At 38.2% G+C, this 23,940-nt stretch overlaps 1 protein-coding gene across 12 annotated transcripts in view; it reads right to left on the minus strand.

Annotated features, from left to right (window-relative positions):
- MAGI2 (membrane associated guanylate kinase, WW and PDZ domain containing 2) overlaps positions 1-23,940 on the minus strand; it is a 755,758-nt gene that overhangs the window by 84,900 nt on the left and 646,918 nt on the right. For all 12 annotated transcript variants that reach the window (XM_027795434.2, XM_027795431.2, XM_027795430.2 and 9 more), the window contains 2 exons: positions 9,454-9,485; positions 4,383-4,572 (listed from right to left, as the gene is read on the minus strand). In XM_027795434.2, the coding sequence (XP_027651235.1) occupies positions 4,383-4,572; positions 9,454-9,485 (222 nt within the window). The remainder of the gene's footprint in view (positions 1-4,382; positions 4,573-9,453; positions 9,486-23,940) is intronic.

Here is a 23,940-nt window from a genome sequence, read left to right on the forward strand (position 1 = left end):
AAATTAATAGTTGGATGGAAAAATGAAAAAGTATCCAGTTATCTGAGCAGCTCTTCTCCATTTCTGAGTTCTGCTAACAGCAGAAAGCTAGGCAGGTTCTCTTCACTAGGGAGAAGAAATAAGAGGGGTGTGTGTGTGGGTGTGCAGGTGTGGGTGTGTGTGGGTGTGGGTGTGTGTAGGGGAGGAGAAAAAATAGACAGAGAGATGTAGCTTCAGAAAGGAAAGAAAAAGAAAGAAGAAAACAATCTCCCTTCTTTTGCTTTTAGGCAGCTTTTTGGATGATGTGGTGATCTCCATCAGTCTTTGGAAACACTTGCTGCTCCTTTTTGGCTACTCTGAGCTGTCGAGCTCAGTTGATAGGTGACAGCAGAGGCAGCGACAGCTAACAGGTAAGAGCTGACAGGTAACAGCTAACTCATGACAAGCGACTTTCCAAGGAGCTATGCCTTACAAAATCGAGTTGTACTCTGCTTTTGTACTCATGCATCATTTGATTTGCCTCCAAGCCGTATTGGTATAACTGCCTCTATGAAATTGTTCCCAGTGTGGAAGCAGCTGTCCTTTGTAATTTGCATGTGATCGTTAAAAACTGAGATCCCACTATCACACAGCTCATGCAGGTCCTTCACGTTCCTAAGGTTGGGAAAACATTCCTGTATAATGAAAATCATGCTTTTTCATGGAGACTTCCTTCCTGAAGCCCCTTTCTTGCTATCATTAAGTAGGGATAAGCATACCTAACAGCTGGAGCAGAAGCTTGTGAATCAGGCTCCTTGGGTGTAGTTTTTGCTTTGCTTCGAGTCATGTCACTTGTGCTCCTCACAGAACTACGCTGTGATGCATAACTTGCTCAGCTTCCTGGTAGGGAAGCAGGAGGCTTTGATGAGGTCCTGGTGAGTGCTGACTGTGGTAAGATCCTCTGATAAAAGGATCTGTAGAAATTCAGAGCTATAGCGGCACAAAAATGAACTGTTTAGTAACAGAGTCTCGCTGAGAAAGAAACAGAAATCTAGCACTATCTCTTTCTTTTCTGAGTTTTCCAGGTCATGATTGTTCGCTGCTTTGCACTATTTTTAGAAGACGAGTCTCCTTCTTTTGTGGTCTTCCCAGGAGATAAGACAAACTTGCTTTGAGATAGGAAGGACTTAACGAAACCCAAAGTAGCTGAACTTTTCCTGTGCACTTTAAGGGTATGTCTTTACCAAAGATAACCAGCGTGACACAGCCATATGGTAGGAAACTGTGTACCTTGAAACTCTCGTTTCTATATACTCAGACGACAATTTCCTGACCCAGTAATGGATTTCCTGCCTGTTCCTTCTCCCTTCAGGAAACTAGCATGAAGTAGAGAATAAAAGCAATCAAAGAGTTGACAAATTGAATTTGCTAAAATGTGTGCTTATGGCATTCATGAAACAAAAATGTCAGGGAGAACAGAGATGTTTGGAGGAAGTTATTTATGACCAAGGAATATGCATGAATGCAGAAGAAAGACGGTTGGGGAACTGTGGAATCAAGGCTCAGAGGATATATTCAAAGGATACCAGCATCAGAGGAGGAGAAATTAAAGCTTTCAGGATTAGCTGGAAGATCAGGACACTGCTGGAAAACTGGGATGGGTGGTTACTGCAGTCTTGCTTTTCATACCTCACTTTCTTGGTTTGGTACAAGCAGCTTCATGATTTTTAATTCTTATTTTGTCCAGGTAGCTGGCTGAAAAAGGCTTGTATAAAATTTCCAGTTGCCTTTTGGACAGAACTCAAATACAATGAAACCATTTAAACACAGGCTTTAGCGTAACTCTAGCCTACTAATTATCAGCTCTTCCCCTGGTGTAGCATATGCTCTTGAACACAGTAGATTATATCAGTAAAAGACTGGAGTCTGTGTTGGTCAAGAAAGTATGCAGAAAACTCCTAGAAGGCATCCATGAATAACAATGAATCACTTTGTTCTTTTATTGAATGGAGTAATATCTCTTCTGGTGTTAATCTATCATCTTTTGGGGTGCAAGCCAATCTTGGTAGTTGACAACAGATTTATATTCCCACAGTTTTATGAAGGGCAAACATGTATTGAGCCTATTTGCTTTCATTATTATTTAGAGCAATTCTGTAAATATAGAACTCTTCATACTGGGGATCAAGATGAAAGAAGATGCCATATAAATGTGTATCCCATATATGCATATGACATATGTAACTTTTTCTTAATTGCCTTACAAAGATATTTGTTTCAATGCAGGAAGCCTGCACTTACCCTCCCTCTTGGCTTGATGGCTTTAGGCACAGAGGATGGTTCTGACAGCTGAATGGAAAGTGCAGATTTTTTCTAAAATACTTCACCTATAGAAACTACTCATATGGGAAGCAATTATTTGCAAAGAGTTTCCCTTTCCTTAAAGCAGTACATGAAGTCAAGAGTGTTTTCAGTAGAGGTGCTGAACTAGGTAAACTCTTTGTTAACAATGGAATTGTTTCCTTTAATTTCCCTTTATAGTCTCAAATCCCAGCACTTTGGGGAACAACATTTCAGCTCTGGCAAAACTTTTTATTTATTTCTCACTCTAGCTCTTATAGCACAAGGGAAAGAGAAAGAGATAGAGGGAAGTTGTCTGAAAATTATTTCCAAGCTTTGCTCAAAACTAGTCCTACTTCTCTCAAACCTTTTTGCCCTACTCCACACTGTATCCTGATCCATATTTCAAGAGTTCTAAAATTTCAAAAATTATAGCCTCTGTTTGCACATTGTCTTGAGTACCCTGTCCAATCAAGAATAACAACTGGAACAGAGGAAGATGCTACATTAGTAAATAATATTTATTATATTAAAATACCAGCCAGCATGGGCTACATGGTGTTTGTAAATACATTGGAAAGCTTAGTTCCTAGGCCTAAGAGTTTATAATTAAAGATCAAATACTTTTTATAGGGGGTCTAAACTATGTTCTTAAGTCTGTATTTAGGATGAATAAAATACTTGGTACTGTTAAAAATGCCAGCAATTTATTTATGTACTTAGATTTAAACTTGGGATCTGAATTTCAGGCACCTATTAAATAAATAATAATTAAAAAAAAACCCCAAGAAACAACAAAACCAACAAAAACCTCCCCAAAAGATCTGGAACTATTGAAAGTGAGTTTTATGGTGACAATCTCTGCTGAAAGGTGTTCCACTAAATGGACCAGGGTGGCAGAAGACAGTGGCACTGGTCACAGTGGCAAAGAATTGAGGAATCTGAGATGCAGTTTAGAGACAAGATTTCAGTTAACTTAAGAGCTGATGTAAAACAAACCCTGGTGTTCCTCCAGCATATCCATGCTGCTGGGGACTGAAAATAGCAAAGCCACCCAGGAGATGCTGATGCTGTAACTAAATTGTAAGGGCCAAAGCACGTAAGGGCGGCGCCAACCCAGACAGTGTTTGGGACAATAATGTGTTTCCTTTAGACTATCCCTTTGCATGCTGGTGAAATTTATACATTCCCGATCATGGATTGTGATAGTTTAGGTTTATCTCTATGTCTCTGGGCCCAACTAATCTTAATGGGCTAGTCTGGATCTGAAGCAGTGCAATATTTATGTGTAATTTATGAAGAAACTTGATCTATAGTCTAAAGTAATGAGTTGAAAGGTGGCATGTGCAAATAATAACTGCTATGAAAAAGCTTTCAGTAAAAAAATAAACTGTTTTGAATATTTGATCTTAGCAAATGCAAGAGCTCTGGACAATTTAGAATAATATTTTTGGCTAAAATGTTCTTTATAATAAGGAGTAAATAAGTTTGACCCTTATACCCTTGTGAAAAACATGTAGTATATTCCCCCAAAACACAAGAAACAAAATCAAGATGGGAATCCAGATGTCTCGGTACTGTCTTGTACAGCTCTTCAAACAGCACTTAATGCGACGGATTTCTTTCTAACTACCAAGGACAATGTGAAAACTTGTCATTTTTGTAAAAACAAATAAATTTTAAATTTCCTTAATAAATTTCACTTTAAAGTGAAAGTAAGTGAAATTATTTTTTATTGAGAAATTCACATCCTCCTATTAGTTAACTATGAAGCAAAATAGCACAGGAAAATGCAGTGGCACATATACTGTTCTACACTAAGGATTTAACGGTCAAAATGAGGAGAGCAAAAATATCAGGAAAAAATCCATGAAAGTCAAATTTCAGAATCTATGGAAAATCTAGGAGAACATTTAAGTGTAGGATTTTTGAATAATTTATAATGCCCTCTATTAACTGGGATTACAGTTACTTTCTTTAAATTACAAAAGATAATTATGGAAAAATATGTCAGCAATGACACATTCATAGGTAAAAGCTTAAAATATTAACCGGTCATCAGGGTGAACAGGACTTTCACTTACGCCTACTTTCATAAATAGCTCTTGATTTCTCATACAGCTCGTATGGGTCAGGTTTTCGTGGATCAAAGGCCTCTGTTGAATCAGGAAATGAACTCCTGTGGAGAGTGGGTGGATAGGGAATATTCTGTGGCATAGCTGGAGCAGACAGGCTTGTTTGAGGGCTGCCTTGATTCTCCCATCGTTCCATCATCTGGAATAAAAACATACAGAGAATAAAGATGACAATTTCCAAAAACTGTGACTTTCACAATGAGACCAAAGAAAGTGATTTCAGCTGAAGATCTGTTTTGCAAATTCAGCAACCCCCTTTGCTGCCTTTTGAGATGAAAGGTGTGTGTTGTGCTGTTTATAAAATGACTTGCTTGAATTTACTTGTTAGTTTGCTGTTTATGGGAAGATGTGATCTTTCTCACCTAATACAATCTCACATGGATTAGGGACCAGTGTTACCTCTGAAGCATGCTGAGTGCCTTGCACAGAATGTGCTGAGCTATTGGAAGTTATTCTGCTAAAGGTGGAATCTGTGGGTCCATGAAGATACAATTATCAGATTCATCAAAATACATAATCAAACGCAGCACTTAACAAAGAAGCGGCCAGACTGGGTAGCAATTCAGTGATCTTAATGCTGTATCTTTTGAGAATGCATGAAAATAGCTAGTTTCCCAGGGAGAAGCAGATTACTAGAACTGTAAGCAGAATTTACAGCTTCAATTGAAGAAAAAAACCCTCACAAAACAAAGGGAAAATTATTACAGCAGGTATTTGAGTATCTGGTGATAGTCGAATGTTCAATGATAAAATACAGAAAATGGTGAAAGAAAAGTGGGCATTAGTCTGACAGACTCTTTTTCATTCCTTACTGTTTCTTTCTTACATAAAAAAATACATTGGCATCATCCAACCAAACTCCCAAGCACAGGATAAGCTTTTCAGCTCTTCCAGATCACTTACAGGGAAGAAGTACAGAGCAGTGTATTTACTATGCATGAAAGCCACCTCAGTCCATGTTTTCTCCAAGGCTGCCTTTGCTCTCACATCAAGCCAGAAAGTTGATAATATGATAGACCGTGCAAAAGAAGACTTGGAAATCGGCATTTTATTTTTTGAAGGAGTTGGCTACTAATTAAGTTGCATTAGCAGATCTACTTGAAGAAGCGAAGTTAAACAAAACCCAAATGTTTATCCCAGGAAACAAATATTTGGCTTTTCCTGTGACCCCTGAAGCAAAGGGTGGTAAGGGCTCCAGAACAGTGCGTCCTCACACATAACCCAACAATCAGTTAATTACATAAAAAATGACTCTTGGAAACAAACTGCATTGTAATTAAATGCCACTGACTTCTAGTGGTGTACCAGCAGTGCCTTATCAAAGATGATTTCAGGCTCGCTCTACAAATTCTGTGATTATAATTTGCCTTTACTTCCTTGGTTTCAGAAGGTGTTTGGCTCAGCAGGCAGGCTTTGCGCTCTGTTCTGATGATTAACAACATCAGGCTTTTTCCACACTCAGTATGTGGACTACAGGTATTTTAGAGTCCTCCTGGTGAACACGCTAAGTAACTCTCACTCTGCACATCCCAGGTGATCTGACATCCTTAGCTTCATACTTCCAAATAAACAGAATATGGATATTGACCATTTTAAGTTGTTGAGGACCTCATTCTTTGTATAAGTGGTTATAATTCAAGCTGCGCTTCTGTCAGAGTTTCAGCAGCAAGTAGGGCTGGTTCATTAGAATCAATGAAGAAAAGAAAGATCTAGGTCAGGCACAGGTTGACTCTCATGCACTAGTATGCATCGGGTATCATATTTAAGTCGAGAAAGGAAAGTATTAATGCTGTGAAATGCCGATGATGAGGATGTGAAATGCTGTATTGGACATTCACCAATGTTCAAAAAAGAGACATATATTTTGGGTCAGATAAAAAAGACGGCAAAGAGGATGTGACATAAGAAGGCACTATAGGTAGGTAGATCTGCAATACAGTGACATATGGAGATACCTGGGTTGTTCTCAAAATAGCTTAGGTACTGGAAACTATGTAGGGTAGCTTCAGGTACCCTTTATACCAAGACAAATTTATCCTCTGTTTTGGGCAAATTAGCCTACGCGGCAAGTCACATGAAAGTCATAATAATTCATCTGATAGCTCTTTTAGCTCTAAAGGAATAACCTCAGATATATATGAAGTGTATCACTGTATCATGGGAGTGTAAATTCAAAGGTTTCCAGAAACAAATCTGACTATGACCCCTGTGTCTAAATAGGAAAGGAGAACTAGGCTCAATACAAACTCCTTATGATCAAGGAAAGTAATGGAGAATTATGCTTAGGTTTTACTTTCAGTGAGGAATCTAAAAAAGAATACGAGTCAGTGAAAACAAACAATCTGTCTTATCACTATGAAGCAGAAATACATGGGGAGCTCTGTCCATCTAGAAGTGAAAGTTTCCTGATCTCTTGGACAGTGCCAGAGAAACAGAACACTTAACTCTTTCAAAATGCGAAACTGAATAAAATTAAAATATTTATAGAAGGCTTTAAAAAGAGAAAGGAAAATATAATTATCTTTAATGAGCAAATTTCTCCATTGAGAAAGGACAAGAAACTGGAGATCAATTGGCAAAACCCTTACTGGGTGCCATATGTCTACTTCTTGCTTGCTGGTTAGCCCTAAATCTTCAAGTGTGAAGTTAAAACCTGAGCAAAACATTCTTATTGTGGGCAATACGGCGAACATAAATAGCTACATAAACAGATAAAGACAAGGGGAATTATGTCTCCCAAATTCATATCAATTAGTTAAATAGTCACATAGTGGTTTGCTTGTGAGTTACCACAATGCTAGCTCACAGATTAAGGCACTTTTGGAAATGAGTGAGCATAGTATGAGTGCAGTGCATCAAATCTAAGTTGGGATAATGGTTTGGTGACATTGCTAAAGTTCATTTTGCACTAATCAAATTGTATTACGTACAATATATATAATGTATGCACTATATACATAAAAATCAGAAATATCTGTCAGCCCAGGTTACCCTGGGATGTTGAGCACACTGAGATGCAGTGCATGGCATCCCTAAGCCTCTGCCTCAGGGAGAGGAGCTGGTCTCTTCCCTTCCAGCAATGGCCAGCGGTTCCCTTTTTCCTTTAAAGGGTGGTGGGTGCTTCTCCCCTGTGCGGCCAGAGGGGTGAGGGGGCAGCAGTAGTCACCCAAACAGAAAAGAAACATGAGTTTGGGCCATCAACAGTTTTTCTTTCCTGTTAAAAACCTACAGAGCTGTGCTGTGGTGTTGGGAAGGCTTTCTTATTGCTTCAGACTGCCTGCAGACACTCGGCGCTTCAGGGCCACTTGGCTTCAATCTTATCTTCACGTCTTGAGCACTAGAAATTTATGTCTAATTATTACTCTAGTTAAAGTGGTGACAGAATGTACCTTAACCTGGTTGATCATTTGTAAATTCTCTTGCTGGGACTACCCTAACACAGAGTAGCTGTGACAGGTTCGCCTGTACAGTACCTGCCCACAGTGGTGTTACACTCCTCTGTGAGCCCTGGTTTCCTCAAGACTATTGCATGGAAAACTGCATCACTCAGGTTGTTTCTCTATGTTCTAATTATTGGCAAGTGCTACTTGAACACAAACTGCTATACTGTTTATATAACAAAACTGTGCAGGCAATCATCAATAATATGGTGGTATTTATATATTTGGTATGTAAGTTCAGAGGGTGAGCGCTGGCAATGGGAGGTCTTTGAATGTGGATCTTTAACAAGTAAGTTCCGAGTTTTCTATTTCATCCCTTTTTACCTGAGATTAAAAGCAGATTGCCCCAGTCAGACAGAAACCTTAAACTGGGGATAACAAGCTAGCCCTTAATAGACAGATTTATTTTCACAAATGTCCTGCTACTTAGATGAATAAACCATAAACTTATGCAATACTTCATCCAATGAATTGCATCCGTCCTCTAGCCTTTTACATCAAAAACACCCACAAGCTGATGCAGTCTGATGGAGTTGCATCAGCTAATTAATTAATTGCTATTTGTACTTGACAGGCTACAAAAATTATATTGGTATGCATTAAACATGCCAAGATCCAGTATAAGAGGATGTGAAGCTGTCCAGATTCAAGATACAGCCCGTCCGCCCCCCCACCAAAAAAAAAAAAAAAAAAAAAGCTACAAGTCCTTTAAAAAATATCGCTAATTTTATTTCTTTTGCTCTTAGAATCCTTCAGGCAGAGTCAGGGCTTTTTTTTCCTCTACTCACCTTTGATGAGCCATAAGCACTACTTTAAGGTCTTTACAATCTAAATAAAAAAGCCAAATTAAAAAAAAAAAAACAACCTAACAAACAAACCCAAAACAAACCAGACCACCAAAACCAGTAGCCTATAATTTCTTTATATACTGTCAATTCTGTCACAACTTCAAAAAATTATGTAGTGTGGTATCAACAGAATAAATACAGTCATTGCTTACAGTCTTGCAGCAGGAAAGGTCTTCATACCTTGATATTTAATATCAAAATCATAGAAACACAGAAATGTTGGTTAGAAGACACCTCAGTAAGTTATTTAGTCCAAATTCTCACTTGATGTGTGACTATTTCCAGCTCTGCTAGATCTACTAATGCAAGGATGAATAACAATCGCTTTAAGGATGTGAAGCTCAAGCCATTTGTAAACCAGAAAAAGTGCATGTTATCTATTTATTTCAAAGAGATTGCCAGCTAGAAGGCCAACTAGGCTGATCTCTTTGTTGGGATCTTCTGCTGTCTTCTCCTCCAGACCCCTCAGTTTTGAGCTACTGCATTTCTCGTTCTTGACACCTGTCTTAACATTGAGATGTTCGCTTCTCCGGAGTGCTGCTGGCAGACTCCAAGTCAACAGATCTGCATAGCTTATCATTGAGGCCACCCCTGATGCGGTCTCACCTGGCTGGGGCACTGCTGAGAGGTGTCTCATGAGGTGGGAACAGGAGGGTTAGATGCAAATCTATAGAAACTTGCTTTCAGCGATACTCATTAACTCAATGTATATAAATTTGAAAGGGAACTTACAGGCTTTGGAGTTTTCCATGGAGAAAAGAAACCTGAAATAAACAAAAAATAACATTAGCAGGTTTTTCTGATGCGTAAAGAGTGGAGGCTAAGTGGTGTCTACGCTCCCGTTTTCATTCAGGTCTGCAGGTAATACTGATATATATGAAACTTTTCTACACAGAAGGGGTGAAAACACAAACCACAGGGGATAATTTCTAAGAAAAAATATATGCAAAGATATATATATATATATATATGCACATATATCTATCTATCTATATATATATATATATATGCAAGTGGAGCTATTGAGATCATTGCCATACTTTACAAACAGCATGGGATTAGGTTGAAATTAAAAGAACTGAGCAAAAGGACTTCCAAATGTCCTTGTGGACATTGGGAAAGACACCAAATGACCTGGTATTGATATGTCAAATACAGTCGCACCTTTAAGAAGAAGCAATTCAGAACATCCCATCAACAAAACCTAATAATACAAGAGACTTTTTTAGAAGAAAAGCCTGGAGAAAAATAACTGTTTCATCAGTTTAGGGAAGGTAGTCAGGTTTTGGGAGGGTTGCTTGTTTTGAGACTGTCTTTTTTTTTTTGACACAGGTAGCAAGTGGTAGACATGACTACCTATTCTATGCAACTAGTTATTTCCTTTTCCTTGCTCATTGACTGACAGATACCTTGGTTTACTGACGCATGAATTTCAAGTAACGTAGCTTACAAATTTTTAAACCTCCAGATATGTCCTGTTCATAAAAGGAGATAATTTGAAACACCCATTGTAAACACTGTTCATATCTTACGCAGCACAAGGTTAAAAACCTTACAAAATATTAAATAACAAGAAGCATTTCAAAGGATAGAGAGAAACATTTGTTAAAATACCTGCTTTCAGCATAGCTTTCATTAAAAAACTCATTCTCAGTTTAATAGCAGGTAAAAAAAAAGTCTGTGGACCTTCCTCAGTAAGATTAAAAGCTAATAACAAAGAGTTAATTTGTTTTATCAGAAACAGAAATGGGGCTTAAATTGAGACATCTAATAGGAAGGCTGTTCTTTCATTTGAAAAAGGAATTAAGCTGTAAGAGTAGTACTGACTTTATTATATATTTTTCTAAGGTGAGTCTAGAAAAAAATTTAAACCACGAGAACACTAGGGAAAGTACCTTTCTACAGACAAGTCACAGCAGGAATTATATTTGTACATAGCATTTAAGGTTCCTAGAATTCTATGATAATGAGGTTATTTTTTTCTGCCATGGTATCTAATTCATTTAGACTGAAAAAAACTTGAAGTGAAAAAGCTCTTGAGCCATTTCCAGAGAAACACTGGCTGTTTTGTAATGCTGCTATATAAGCTGATAGTGCTTTTAAACAAAAAGTACATGGGGAAAAGTAATCCTCGAAAGGTTTATGTTTACTGACTCCACAGTCTCTGGATAAAAACAACTACATTAACAAGGAGTTTTCTTTCCATCTGCAAATTCAAGCTGAGATTACAGGCATCCTGTCTGGCTTGTACATCACATTCAGTATTAAAAATTCCATAATATAAACGTATTTAATAACTTAGATGGCATATGGCTACCTTTTTATTACCTGCTATTGTTCTGTACAGCTAACAAGAGTGAAAGTTAAAAAGTATTTTTCCCCTCAGAGCTGAAGGTAGGACTTGAAACTTGCAAGGAGGTTTGCTGAAAGGTATCTCAAATCAACTTACTACCCTGATTTAGTGTTCACAAAATATTGGTAGAAGTAACACTCCCTCCCCATAACTTACTGTCAGCAAAAATTACTACAGGTCAAACTGATTGGTAATTTTTTCTTATTTATTTGCTGTCTCCACCTAAAAATATGTTTTGTTGGAGTTATCAGAAAATTTTATCATCAATTAAAAATATAAGTATAGATAAAATCAATACTGACATATACAACAAGTGAGGTTTTAAAAAAACGTATGTGAATTAAAAAAATTCAATTACTTGCCCAAACAAGGAGAACATGGACTTATACTTAGCTTGGAGGCTATGTGCACAGACTGCGACATACAAATGACAACAGCTACACTTAAAACAAATAAAAGGCAGTATTTATTCACACAGTATGAAATTATGTTTAGAAAACTAATGGATATAGGATGCCATGGAAGTAAAAGATCCAAAGCAAGATTTTTAAAAACTATTGGGATATCCATACGTGTACAAAAGCATGTTAGAAGCAAAAATCTCTATAGGTGACAAACATTGGAACTAATATTAAAATCCATTCTTCAGATTTAAATTCAGCTATTAGACCAAGACCTTTTGTAAGATGAGATGGTCTCTCACATATCGAAGTCTAGGTGTTAGACTACAAAGATGTAGTTCCATAAAACAAATCCTATCTTATACCTTTCATGTATTTTATGGCATTTTTGTTGCCTTACATAACATATGTATTCTCAGCTGAACTAAACATCCTTTTTCCCAATCTAAACAAAACTGACCTTTAGAGAATGTACGGTGTTATCAGTTATTCAACATGAGACTGATTATGGATAGTTGTCGTGAACCAAACATCCAGAATTATCACTGGTATTTAAATACACAAAACAATTGCTGTAAATTCAAGAATACAGGAGTATGTGTTTATAGCATATTGTAAGTGTAAAAAAACTTCACATGAAAAAGCACAGAAGCCAAATGCACTTTCCTGTGTATTCTGCATGCTCCCTTCTAACTTCCACCTTTAAATATTGTTCTGCATAAGTACAGGACCAAATCCTATACCCGTATAAATTTGAGGCTCAGAAGCTCACCTGAAGAATATATCTTAATAATGTGTATTTAGTGCATACCCCACAGTATTGGCCTCCTGCATCCATGTCTACAGCTGGCAACGAGAAGCAATGGCCTGTCAATTAGTTTGACCTCACTTCACAACGCCACATTTTCCTTTGAAAATTTTCTTTGACTTTCTGGCACTGGTTCATTACATGCTGTGAGTATTCCCCACCAGAGACAGTGGGACCCCCACCTGGGTAGCAGCTGCCGGCAGACTGGCAGTTCAGTACGATTTAGTCGCAAGGGTGAAATTTGTTCTCCAAATAGTGCAGCTTTCAGCTTTGCTTGAGTATTAATGCAGTACTGACATCGCTCAACCTTCTAATCAACTCACATCTAACTAGGCACACATACCAGATAAACTCTTACAACCTCCTTATCCCACTTCCAGATTTCCAGTTCTCCCTCCCCAAACTCCCAACCCCCTACTGTTCAACTTGTGATGTCTTCTATACAAACCTGAGTAGCTGAGAACAATGCATACATGTAAACACCCCTCAAACCCCATATTCACATACATTTTTAAAATCTGAAATAATACAAGCCAACTCAGAACCACCTAAACATACTTCATGCAGCCTCTTCTTCCCATGAGTGGCTTTCTGCTCACCCATGGGCCTGATAGCCATCCCTTCTTGTGATAGCTTCACCAGATAAGCTGTGGCTCACTTTCTGAAGACTCCCGTATCTTTCTGTTAGTTTTAAATAAGTCTTTATTAACACTCCTCGCAAAGGCAGCAGTACAGGTCTGAATTAATTTCAGAAAGGAGAGCGGGGTTACTGGCTTGTCTCAAAGAGCAACCACCACCACGCACACAGGCATTAGCAGGAAAATGCTACGGTCACCGCCTAGTGTAATGTAATGTAACATGTAAGCATAACAGGATTAAAAACATAACCTCATATGCTTCTCCAAAGCTAGTTTTGAGAATGTAATGATCTGTTTTTCAAAGTTGGCCATTCAACTGTAAAAAGTACAGCAGCAGATGGCCAACACCTTTATTGAAATTGTAATTGATTTATTTTAAATAAATAAGCTGAGGTACAGTAACAACTATATGCTTTTGAAAAATCAGAATTACATTTTCTCATAAATCAGTGTTAGAAAGATTATTTTTGACATTGCTTTTTAAATTATATTTACCACCTTCCAAAATGAGCTTCCCTGGAAATCAGTGTTGTGATGGTTTCTATGTTGTAACTTTACTAAAACACACCAGTAACAGAAAACAGATTTTGGATTCAAATATATTTGTGGGAAACTTTTTTTTCTTTTTTCAGATCAAGGCAAATTCCAGCTTCAGTTTACTGTACTTCCACTTTTCGATGAAGATATCCTACAACAAAAGACAAATCATATCACACTCATTGCAACTATTCCTTCTTATACACAAGTTTAAGTACGCTTTCATCATAAAATATGCTTACAGATTTCACATGCCTTACACTTCAGCCAGTATTTATTGTTGGAAAGTTTAGTTTTCTAAAAGCAGCTTATCAGACGGAACTTAGAGCATTTGCAAGATAGAGTCCTGATTTGGTTTTTTTTGTTTGGGTTTTTTTTTGTTTTGGTTTTTTTTTTTTTCCATAAAAATGCTGAATTTGGCATGCTCTGTAAAGTCAGTAATACAAAACCAGCCTTTGGTTATTAGTCTGTTGCCATGTAGATGCTTCTTGCTGCATTTCCATCTCTATTATTCTCCCTATTTTGTATTGATCCTGGAAAAGTTCTTAAGACCTGCTAAAATCACAAGTAACTAAAGTAGGTATTGCTAAACCACAGGAACTGTAATGATGTTCACCTCTGTGCCAGATGTGTATGTATAATTAAACTGAAACCCGGGAACAGTCTGATTTCTGCAGTGACGATGTGTAGTACTGCTGCAGGGAGGAACTCAACAGGATCAAAGATAAAGCCTTTGAATCCAAAACAATGTTCAGGGCAAGTCAACTTCCCTCCACGTCACTTGTCACATTGATGATACAGCAAGAGTTTTGCTTTTGCTGGGCTTCTTGTTGGTTTGGGTTTTTGGGGTTTTTTTTTTGGTGCTGTAAAAGCCTTGTTGCATATGGCTTCCTGAGCAAAGCTGTCCCAAGCACTGTGCAGAACTTTCTCACGTAGATGCTTGTAAGTCAATGAACAGATGGCTGATGAGCACTCCCAGAGTATGAAATGACTCCATGGGTATCTTATCAATGTCCATGTGACAACATTTCACATCAGCAAAAGTTTTCCTTTCTAGAAAGTCACTGTATATGTTTACTGTAACTAGATTCTGCCCCCCCCCCCCCCCCGCCCCGTGCTTTTCTTTCTCTTACTGGAATCCCTCAGATGTCTAGTAGTTGCCTACACCAGGGCCTCAGTTCCAGAGGCATCAAATACCCCTTAACTTCAAATGGATGTGACAATGGAGAACTTCTCTGAGAGTTCAGTCTCATGTTGCACACCATCAGCAGGATGCAGGGAACTGCTTCTTACCATTCGTGTTACACCTGGATTCTGCTTTTGTATGTTTACCTTTTGCTGAGCTACGCTAGGTGTGGTTGGATCAGGTGCACAGAACACAGGCCACAACTGGGCTCACTCATTAAGATGCAAAACATCCTCCAGTTAAAATTCCAGTAATTTGGTGGGAGAAATCTCTCCCAGAAATGGTGGGAGATATAACAGGTATTTTTTGGAATAGATAGAACAAATATATAACAATTATTCAATTATTCTTCAGATATTTTCCCTTTTTCAGGAAAACAAACTGCATCAATGAGAACAAGTAAATTCAATTCATTTATACACTATACTAAAAAAAACTAAAAGGAAACAATGAATTAAAATAGATGGAAATAATACTTACAAAAACAAGCAAGTGATAAAAATTTGAATTGGTCATGTCATATTTACAATATCAGATGATGTACAGGGAATGACAATTAGTTCTAATAAAACCAATCATTACCATGTAGTAGTATTTTTTCAAAGGTCCATCTTTTTCAAACAGCTTTAAGTATTGAGCTCTTACTCTAGCAACAACAAAAAGTTGAATTACCTTGAAACAAAGAGTAGGTGTGAGAAGACTGGGAGCTCTAGCTCTTCAAGCATAGTTAGCTAGTCCTGTTGTCAGCTTTCCCTCAGAGTGATGGTGCTATGCTGTAGAGGATCCATTTGGTCTTTGGTTGGGATAGCACCTGACACAATGGGTCAAAAATCACTGCATCCCACATCAGAGCAAGATGAATGACCCATCATGTTTGGCCAGGCCCACACCATTACATATGGTTAGACTCAGTGTCTTTTCCCTCGCAGCATGGCCAGTAACTGGTGTAGCACGGTGCTGCACTGAGATGAAGGCTGGTTACAGTCATCAGTTATATCAAATGCAGGTTCAGATAAAAGCCCTATGAAATAGTTCTGTCTTCTTTAGGGCTATATTAAACAGTTTTGCCTGGAAGAGACTCGCAACAGCACAAACCAATCCCCAGCAGTTACTTGTGGTGGCATTTTGTTTTGTGCTCCACTACTCCATTGCTCCTGATCTCAGCCCAAGTGAGGCTGCTACGGCAGCAGTACTCCAGTCCGAATCAGCACTATTTCTCACTTTCTTTGGCCTACCACACCCGTGAAAAATGACTCCAAGGAACAAGCACATTCCTGCCCACAGACCGTCACTCTGTGAAGGTGCAAGGCAAAGAGCAGGCACAGTTCACAGGAAGGCCAGCTGGATCTTTAGATCCCATTGTGGTAGCACCTTCCATGGCTCATCTTTTCTCCAGGTGACTTGGGGGCATCGTGAGTCCAAATCTGTATTTCTTCCCTTCAAACTTTCAGATTTCTTGATGAGTAGCAGAAAGTGCAAGCTGCAGAGGTTTATCAGAAATGATGTGGAAGTAGAGGAGTACCTTGGGAAATTAAACCTGATCTTATCTCACCGAAGTCTATAGAAGTGATGAAGAACCATAATTGACTGTGAGATCAGGTACTAAATAAATATTCAGCTTTTTATACACAGGAGCACTTTTTGTGCAGCTCATGAAGTTTCACTGACCTAGCCTTCTTAAGTAACAATTTCTTGATATTCAGATCTTCACAAATAATTAGAAAAAGGATAGCTATTCAAAGCCATGCATGATAGAAGTACTTGCTGCTCAAGCTGGGACCCTCACTGGCTACCTGTGTCTATGAGAATTTCCTCCAAAATACACCAGGGAATCTCAAGCTACCATTAAGTTTTCACTTTCATGAATAGCAGAGTCTTTGTTAGCAAGAATACAGCTATCAGAAAAGGTCAGAAGCTGGCATAGTAATAAGTTAATTTACATTCTAATGGATATACAGCTATTTATTTTGCTTGGCTGCTACAGCTCTGTGAATTGCTTATCAGTCAGAGGTTTAAAATAATTTATGAAACTAGAAAAAAACAACAAACTAAATGCCATCTCCTCCTGAATAATCTGGATGTGAGGCAGAGAATTTCTGGATCATGGCTAAAATAGTGCACAGGCAAATGCAACACTCTCATGGACAGTTTTGGATGCTTAAAGGTATTAGAGTTGGGAAAAATAATAAAAATCTACACAACAGCTTCTGGAAATGAGAAATACATTTTTGGAAGAAGTAGCTTTGTAGTAAAAAAAAAAAAAAAAAAAAAGGTTATTTTCCACTGGCAAAGTTTGATACTAAACACCTATGGAATGTCTCATTGCGTGACACTTTTATAGGAAGTTTTCTGGCACCTATTACCAGAACAGTGTTACATTACTACAGATTTATTTCCTTGTTGATAGCAAACCACACTAACTGAAGGACAGCCATGTCTCAGAATAGAGAAAACGCTGGTACAGTACAATTCAGAATAGATTTTACCAGGAAAACTTGACCTAAAGAGGAAAAAGATATCTTATGAAACGGAGGAAGACCCTTGTCTCTTGCCTTTTATTAAAAGTTCAAATTTCTTAGGTCCAAATCCTGGTTTATGATTTGCAACACAAATAGTACTGAATGAACTGTTATTTTCTTCACTGAGTCTATAACATATGTATTTTAAGTAAATACTAACCCAATTAGCAGAAATCTGCATGCCCAAGTACTAACACATGGTGAGTGGAGAAAGGGATCTCAGAAGTTTGCTCACAGCTTGTAGACTACCAACACCTTGAAAAGGTCAAAGTTATTCTTCTGTACAGACAAAAAAAAAAAAAAAAAAAAAAAAGAAGAACCTTTTGTCTGGCAGAAGGAAATTTTCCTTGAAGAACCTCCAGTTTTGCTCATGCGTGTTATCCAGTGCTGCTAAAATCAGAGCTGCTGGTTCATGTGTCCAGGCGACAGATTACGCTCTCTACTACACTACTCTAATATTGCAAGAGCTAGTAACGCATGTAAGGCACCATCTTGGGTAAACATACTGTTGCACCTAACTCCCCCTGAGCAGAGCAGACACAGCAAGGTGAAAAGACTGGTATGTGTCACACACACTGAATCAGCAACATAATTTAGAATATAAAGTGAGTCTTCATAGCCCTGACAGCTCGTGACTTGCTTCTGGAAGGGCCTGTGAGTGTTGCCATGCCCATAAAGACTGTGTGCTTGCTAAGAACATGTCTGACAACTCAGCCTGGCTTTACTGAAAGCTAATTTAAGCTTCAAAATTAACTTTTCAGGAATACTGCATTGTATTTTTGGAGCTCTCTGACAGCCAGAAACTCTAACTATGCCAGTGTCTCTGCTCTTTCACGTTTTTAGATTCTGCTTCCATTTAAGCTTTTACACTTTCTAAGCACATTAGAGGAATCTCAGTTTACATTATGGCGTGTCACTTTGATGAATATCAAGGCATGTTCCCAATATTTTCTGTTAAAATGTAGATGGAGCATAAGTTGTTTGTACACAGTGTCCTAAAGTCCTTTTCATGAAAATGCATTCGCAGAAAGTCTTCAGCAAGTGAGTGTGTGTGTGTAAATATTCAAAAATAAATTCAAACCTTTGCTTATATGTAAGCTTCATATTAAGTCATTGATGAAAAGGAGTTACCAGATATTTACTGTTGACATCTATCCTGCTAGTTCCTCCTTTTCCAAATTCATTGATTGCATCCATGTTTTCTCTTTGCTGCCCCCTTCTCTAGAGGCCTGTCCCCAAACTCTCACAGACTTCTCCTTGTCCCCAGGATTTCCCTCTCTGTGTCCTGATCCTGATTTGAAAAACAGCTAATCCTTTCTCTGCAACAATGACCAGAAAAATCTCTAATAAAAGAATAAAAATAGGGAAATGTAGGGAAATGCCCTTTGTGTCTATGACTATTTCTGAGTGGGAGACCTGGCAATGCAATGCTACACTAACGTGGGAGACAGAAAACCAGCACATCACAAGCCATGGTGCCACTGAGGCAGAACAGCTGAAACTGAGTCTGGAAAGATTTCAGCTTAACCAAACAGAGATGGCAACCTCACAGTGCCCTGAAACACTGTCTAGGCTCGGTTCTTTGTACTGAATCTTTTCCAGATATCAGCCCAGTTGCATCACCACCTAGTGTCTTTTGGGCTGGAATATGTATCCTCATGGTGTTGCCAGCTGTGGCAAAGGACCTGTAAGTGGGAGGTGAGGTGGGATACCCAAGGGCATCTCAATCAGTACAGGATGCCTACATTTACGCAGATTACTGAAGCCCCCATCGATTATAATGGACATACAGACACCTGCACCAAATTTAGAAATTGCTATTCAGACAACAAAATTTTGATGTCATAGTCTGTGAATTAGGAACTTAACGCAAATGCAGAACCATAGGTATGATACCAAGGGTGCCACACCTTATGTTAGTTGGAATCTGTGCTGGATTGGCAGCACAGATTGCCTGGATGACACAGAATCTATGGGAGACCTCAGAGCTTCAGCTGTCATCCTGGACAAACTTGAGTTTCTCACTGACTCTGCCATTCCAGTGAAGATTTCTTGATATCCCAGTGCATCTCAGGTGGTCCTGGATGCCTGTTAGTGAGCTCAGGGTCTCACTCCTTCAATTTCCTGCCCCCTTCCTGCTCCAGCACCAGCTTGACAGACCAGTTTATTTTTTGTTATAGGGATTCAGGTAGAACAGAAAGACTGACCAACAGTGGGAGACTGCAAGAAAAGACTAACTAAGGAGAAAAAACCTTATCACAAGATTCAGGTTTTACATGGTTGAGCCTTAGCTGTGAAACTACACCATTTTGTAGGAAAGTGGAATATCTGGCAAGGGATAAGTTAGTGGAAGGCCAGTGTCCAAGGAGTAACAACACTGTGAAGACAGTGAATTTATAAACTCTCGGTTCTCTGGTTGAACCTCCAGGTAATTCACTTCGAGCTGCTGAAGATCTGATACTGTCTACACTGACATGTACCTAGTAGAGATAAACTTCCTTGCTTTGATGTTCACCCAATCACGAGGTAATTATCAATATTCAACTTAATTATCAAGAAGAACAAAGCTGAATTAGTAAAAGCTTTGCAGAGATCTAAATCATAATGGTTAAAATGACATGAAGTTCTGATTTAGTGTAAGACCACAGGAGCCTGAAAGAAAAAAAAATGAGCAAGAAATAATGATTGATGGGCCTGATACTATTGCGGTACAGAACACTAAAGAGTACAATGCATGACAAATCCATCAAGATGACCTGGCTTGCAAAAAGGGTTGAAAAAAGTCACATTGCCCTGAATTCCTGAAGGTTTGGAGATGAGCAATTAACATAAAGAAGACCTGTACCCTGAAGTCTAATGAGAGAGGAACAGTATTGATGTGAATTTTATGATGTTTAGACTGTGTGCTGGTCACACGTAGTCCTGTGCAGTACTTTCAAAGTTAATGAACAGAACACTAAAAAATGATGCTGATAAAGGATCCTGACAAGATAGTTGGGAAGTGAAAAGTATTAAATGAATGTGTTACAAGGAAAAGCAAGAAAAACTGTGAATAGGTAATTTTTTCCCCCTGTGACTGTGCTCTGTCTCTCAGAGGAACATAAATTTATTTCAGACTGTTGAGATTTAGACATGTCTAACATAATGGAAATAACCCCTCAATACTGAGAAAATTGGAACAGTAGATAAACATGACAAGTTAAACAGAGAAGATTATGGTGCTGACAACCGTGAAGCACCTCGTGGACCTCACAGCTGGCCTAAGCTAAAAAATTAGCATTTTTAGAAAGACTTATTAGGGTACCTAGCATGTATGCCCCTCTTTTTTTAAAATCAGAACTTACTGCATAAGACAGCACACTTGGATCTGTAAAATGTCTTCTTCTTCCTCAGTATACCCACACACCTCAGTATGCCTGTATGATCACAGAACAAAACCTACGGATTTGAAGACGATAGCTGGCTGAAGGAAGCTGGATGAACAGGAACAGTACAATTAATCATTGATGGTCATCAAATTGGATGTGATATATGCTTTTTCCTTGGGCTTTCCTGAAGAATAGGTAGTTCAAAAGGCACTAAATGTAGATCTGCATGCTCTTTACCAAGTCACCATACAGTTTTGCTGGTGTAAAATCCTGACCAGCTAGGATAGGAAATAGTTTGCAGTGGAATATGCCCCTGGCTTTTTTTTTCTGTCTGTTTGGGGTTTTTTGCTTGTGGGTTTTTTTAATTGTTTTTAACCCTTATGAGCTAATTTTAAATGTATGATTCATGTCACAGGGATCAACAACAGACTGTCTACTTCAGGGGAAGGGGAAGGAAAAGGTTGATTCAAATTAGAGCTTGTTAGTGCTCTTCTGACAAAGGGAGTGTTCATCGGTGAATGGTGATTCACTAAAGCCATTCTTGTGCATAAAGCTGCATTTCCAAAATGTATTGAACATTTATTCAATTGTACATTGGTAAAAAATAAGTAAGTCAGATGGCAGGTGAAATTTCTAGTTAAGTTATAGAAAAAAATACCTCCTGACTATCTAATATTTAGCAGGACCATCTAATATTTAGTGAGCACTAAATAGTAGATGTTCTCGACATCATGGGGCCTGAAGTAATTTATCCTGTTCTAAGCAGGCCTTTGCTTTTCATGCTGTAAAGTTATTGATCTATCAGGCAACTGATAGTCCTAAACTAAGTTGCTATATTTCTCAGTGGATGTTCTCTTTGGTAAAAAAAAATTAAATATCTAGGACTCAGTCCTGGTGGGAGCTTTTTTAAACTTAATATTTCATAGATGAGGGAAGACCAATTACAATACCATTCTAGTTTCAACAAAATTATATACCGTTATATATAATCAGAAATTATTGTTGCAATTTGAAATGTATAGAACCGAAATCAAACAAAAATATATTCAGATCCTCCACTGAACACAGTTTTTCCATGAACAATGTTCTGAAAGTTGTGTTCTGCTATAGAAAGACCTTACATGGAAGATGTGATGAACATCTACAGTTCTCCTTAAACTGGTAAAGATTATTTACTGGCAATGAGAACTGAGAAAAACAGTGTGCAAGTAGCTATCCCATATTAATGAATAAAAATGGATACTTCCATGCACAAACACAAGTCATAAATTTTTATCCATCCCTTTCCTAGTATGAATGAGTTAGAAATGCAACTCAATGGCAACTACTACACCAGCACTCTGCAATAGATGCATCTTGATTTAATGACATAAACATGTATCTTGTTACGCTGCAGTTCTTTAACTATCAGACAAATTAGGGGAGGGTAAAAAAAAAAAAGCTTTTGAATACTTCAGAATTAATACTCACTCTCTAATTGCTAGGTTTGATCCTCCACCTGGAAAATTTCACAGGCATTAATTTTTCTTTCCTTAATTTGTTTGCTTTAATTTGCAATGTTATTTCCAATACAGAAAATGGATGTTTTCTTACTTATTATATTGCATGCTAAACCACTATTATTTATTTTTATTTCTATTATTCTTTGGCATCTGTGTGTATTTCCAGTTATAATGTTTGTAGTTTTAAATAGCAAAAGGGAAAGTAGTAGCAGTATATTTCCATTTGGGGCTCTTTTTCTGATTTCATAATTACAATGATGCACATTATCTTTGTGTTTTATCACCCCAAATTGTAAAGCTGGTGTAATAGGACTTTTCCCTTTCGTAAAAATCTCTGAAATCCATAGGATTTCTGTGTTAATTTGTTTCTTCATTACTAACTCGCATTTAATAGCCATAGATACTATGTCGGAGTTACAGCTCAGGAGGAGAAGCATCATCAGTCTTCAGTTCCAGCACTCAAGCCTTTGATCTGCAACGTGCAGAATATGTCAGCCTGGGATGCTGGTGAAGAAATTACTTTTTGTTTTGTGGCAATGTAGCTGGTTTTGATTTGGTGCTTTCTTCCCACCTGAGGTGTTATTCTAGGTTAGCCAAAGTTTTAAGCTACATCTACCTAGATTCTTTCTTATAGACAGCTCCAAAGGCTTTCTTATATATATGTGTGTGTATAGATATATCTAAAAAACCTCACCAAGCCCCAAACCACCAGGCTTTATTATAAGTACAATACATAAGTTTTCGTATAGTGAAAATGTAAAATGATTACCTGGAGAATATAGAAGCAAAAGGGGTTTCTGAACAGCCTGCCCCGCTCACTGTCCCTATGTTACAGGTGCTTGATTCCAGTGAAAACAATGGCTTACTGAGTTACTCCCTGCCAGCCCCCAATTTTCATCCCATTCCCTCTGAGGCTCATGTGTCTGCTCCTTGCTCGTCTCAGGAGGTTCCTGGATTAGGCTGCAGATCTTCAGCTCTCTGCCTTGATCCCACAGCCATTGGAAATGTCTCTCCATGAGGAGGACCTCAGGGAGAGGTGATCTGTCTCCACTGCAGGAGGACCTGCCTGACCCCCAGGTGCTTCTCCAAGGAAGGATGGTAGCACACACGTTTGGAAGAAACCAAACAGATGCTCTCCGTCAGACTGCTATTATCTATTTGACACTGAGGATGGCTGTAGCTGTTTTAAGTAAATCAATTCTCATATTACCCATAAATGTCTTTCAAGCACTTTTATAGCTGGTAGACTCTGGTACCCAGAGCGTTGTATATCAGGGACTGTGCTTCCTCTGCTGAAAACAAGGATCATCCCACAACATGATTCCTTAGAGAACTGTTTACATGGACTAAAACATATTTTCTGAATCTCTAATTCTTCAGTACCTGGTTTCAGAGCTTTCAGCTCTGTTTTAGACCACTCTCCCCAAGCCAGGTCCTATTTTTTCCCATTTCTACAAGCTTTTAATGAACAAGTGCTTGCAAGTTCCTCACAGGAAATAAATTCTGAAACAATATGCTTAATTGCTTGTACAAGAAATGAGATAATTTATAGGAGCTGGGTATTAAAGAAACATCTTTCTATCTACCTTGCACATGGACAATTGAATCAGTCATTACTTTTGCTAATGAATAACTGTATGGAAAATCCTAGAGAAATCCTCCATTTCAGGTCATTACTAACAGTAAGAGAAACTTGAGTTAAGACTCCTGCAAGAGGCTTGGCCTTTGCATAGTATATGGAAGTGTCATGTTGTAACTTTGAAGTGCATGTGTAAAAAGCAAAAAAAGATGGGAAAATATGAATTTAAGAAGCAGAGGGAAAACAATCTAGAACAGGATCTCATCGATTTTGTTAAAATTCCTAATAAATGCAATAAAATATCAATGACATCTTACTAAGAAAATCA

This window comes from Falco peregrinus, chromosome 6, assembly GCF_023634155.1.
Source record: "Falco peregrinus isolate bFalPer1 chromosome 6, bFalPer1.pri, whole genome shotgun sequence".
Lineage (NCBI taxonomy): Eukaryota > Metazoa > Chordata > Aves > Falconiformes > Falconidae > Falco > Falco peregrinus.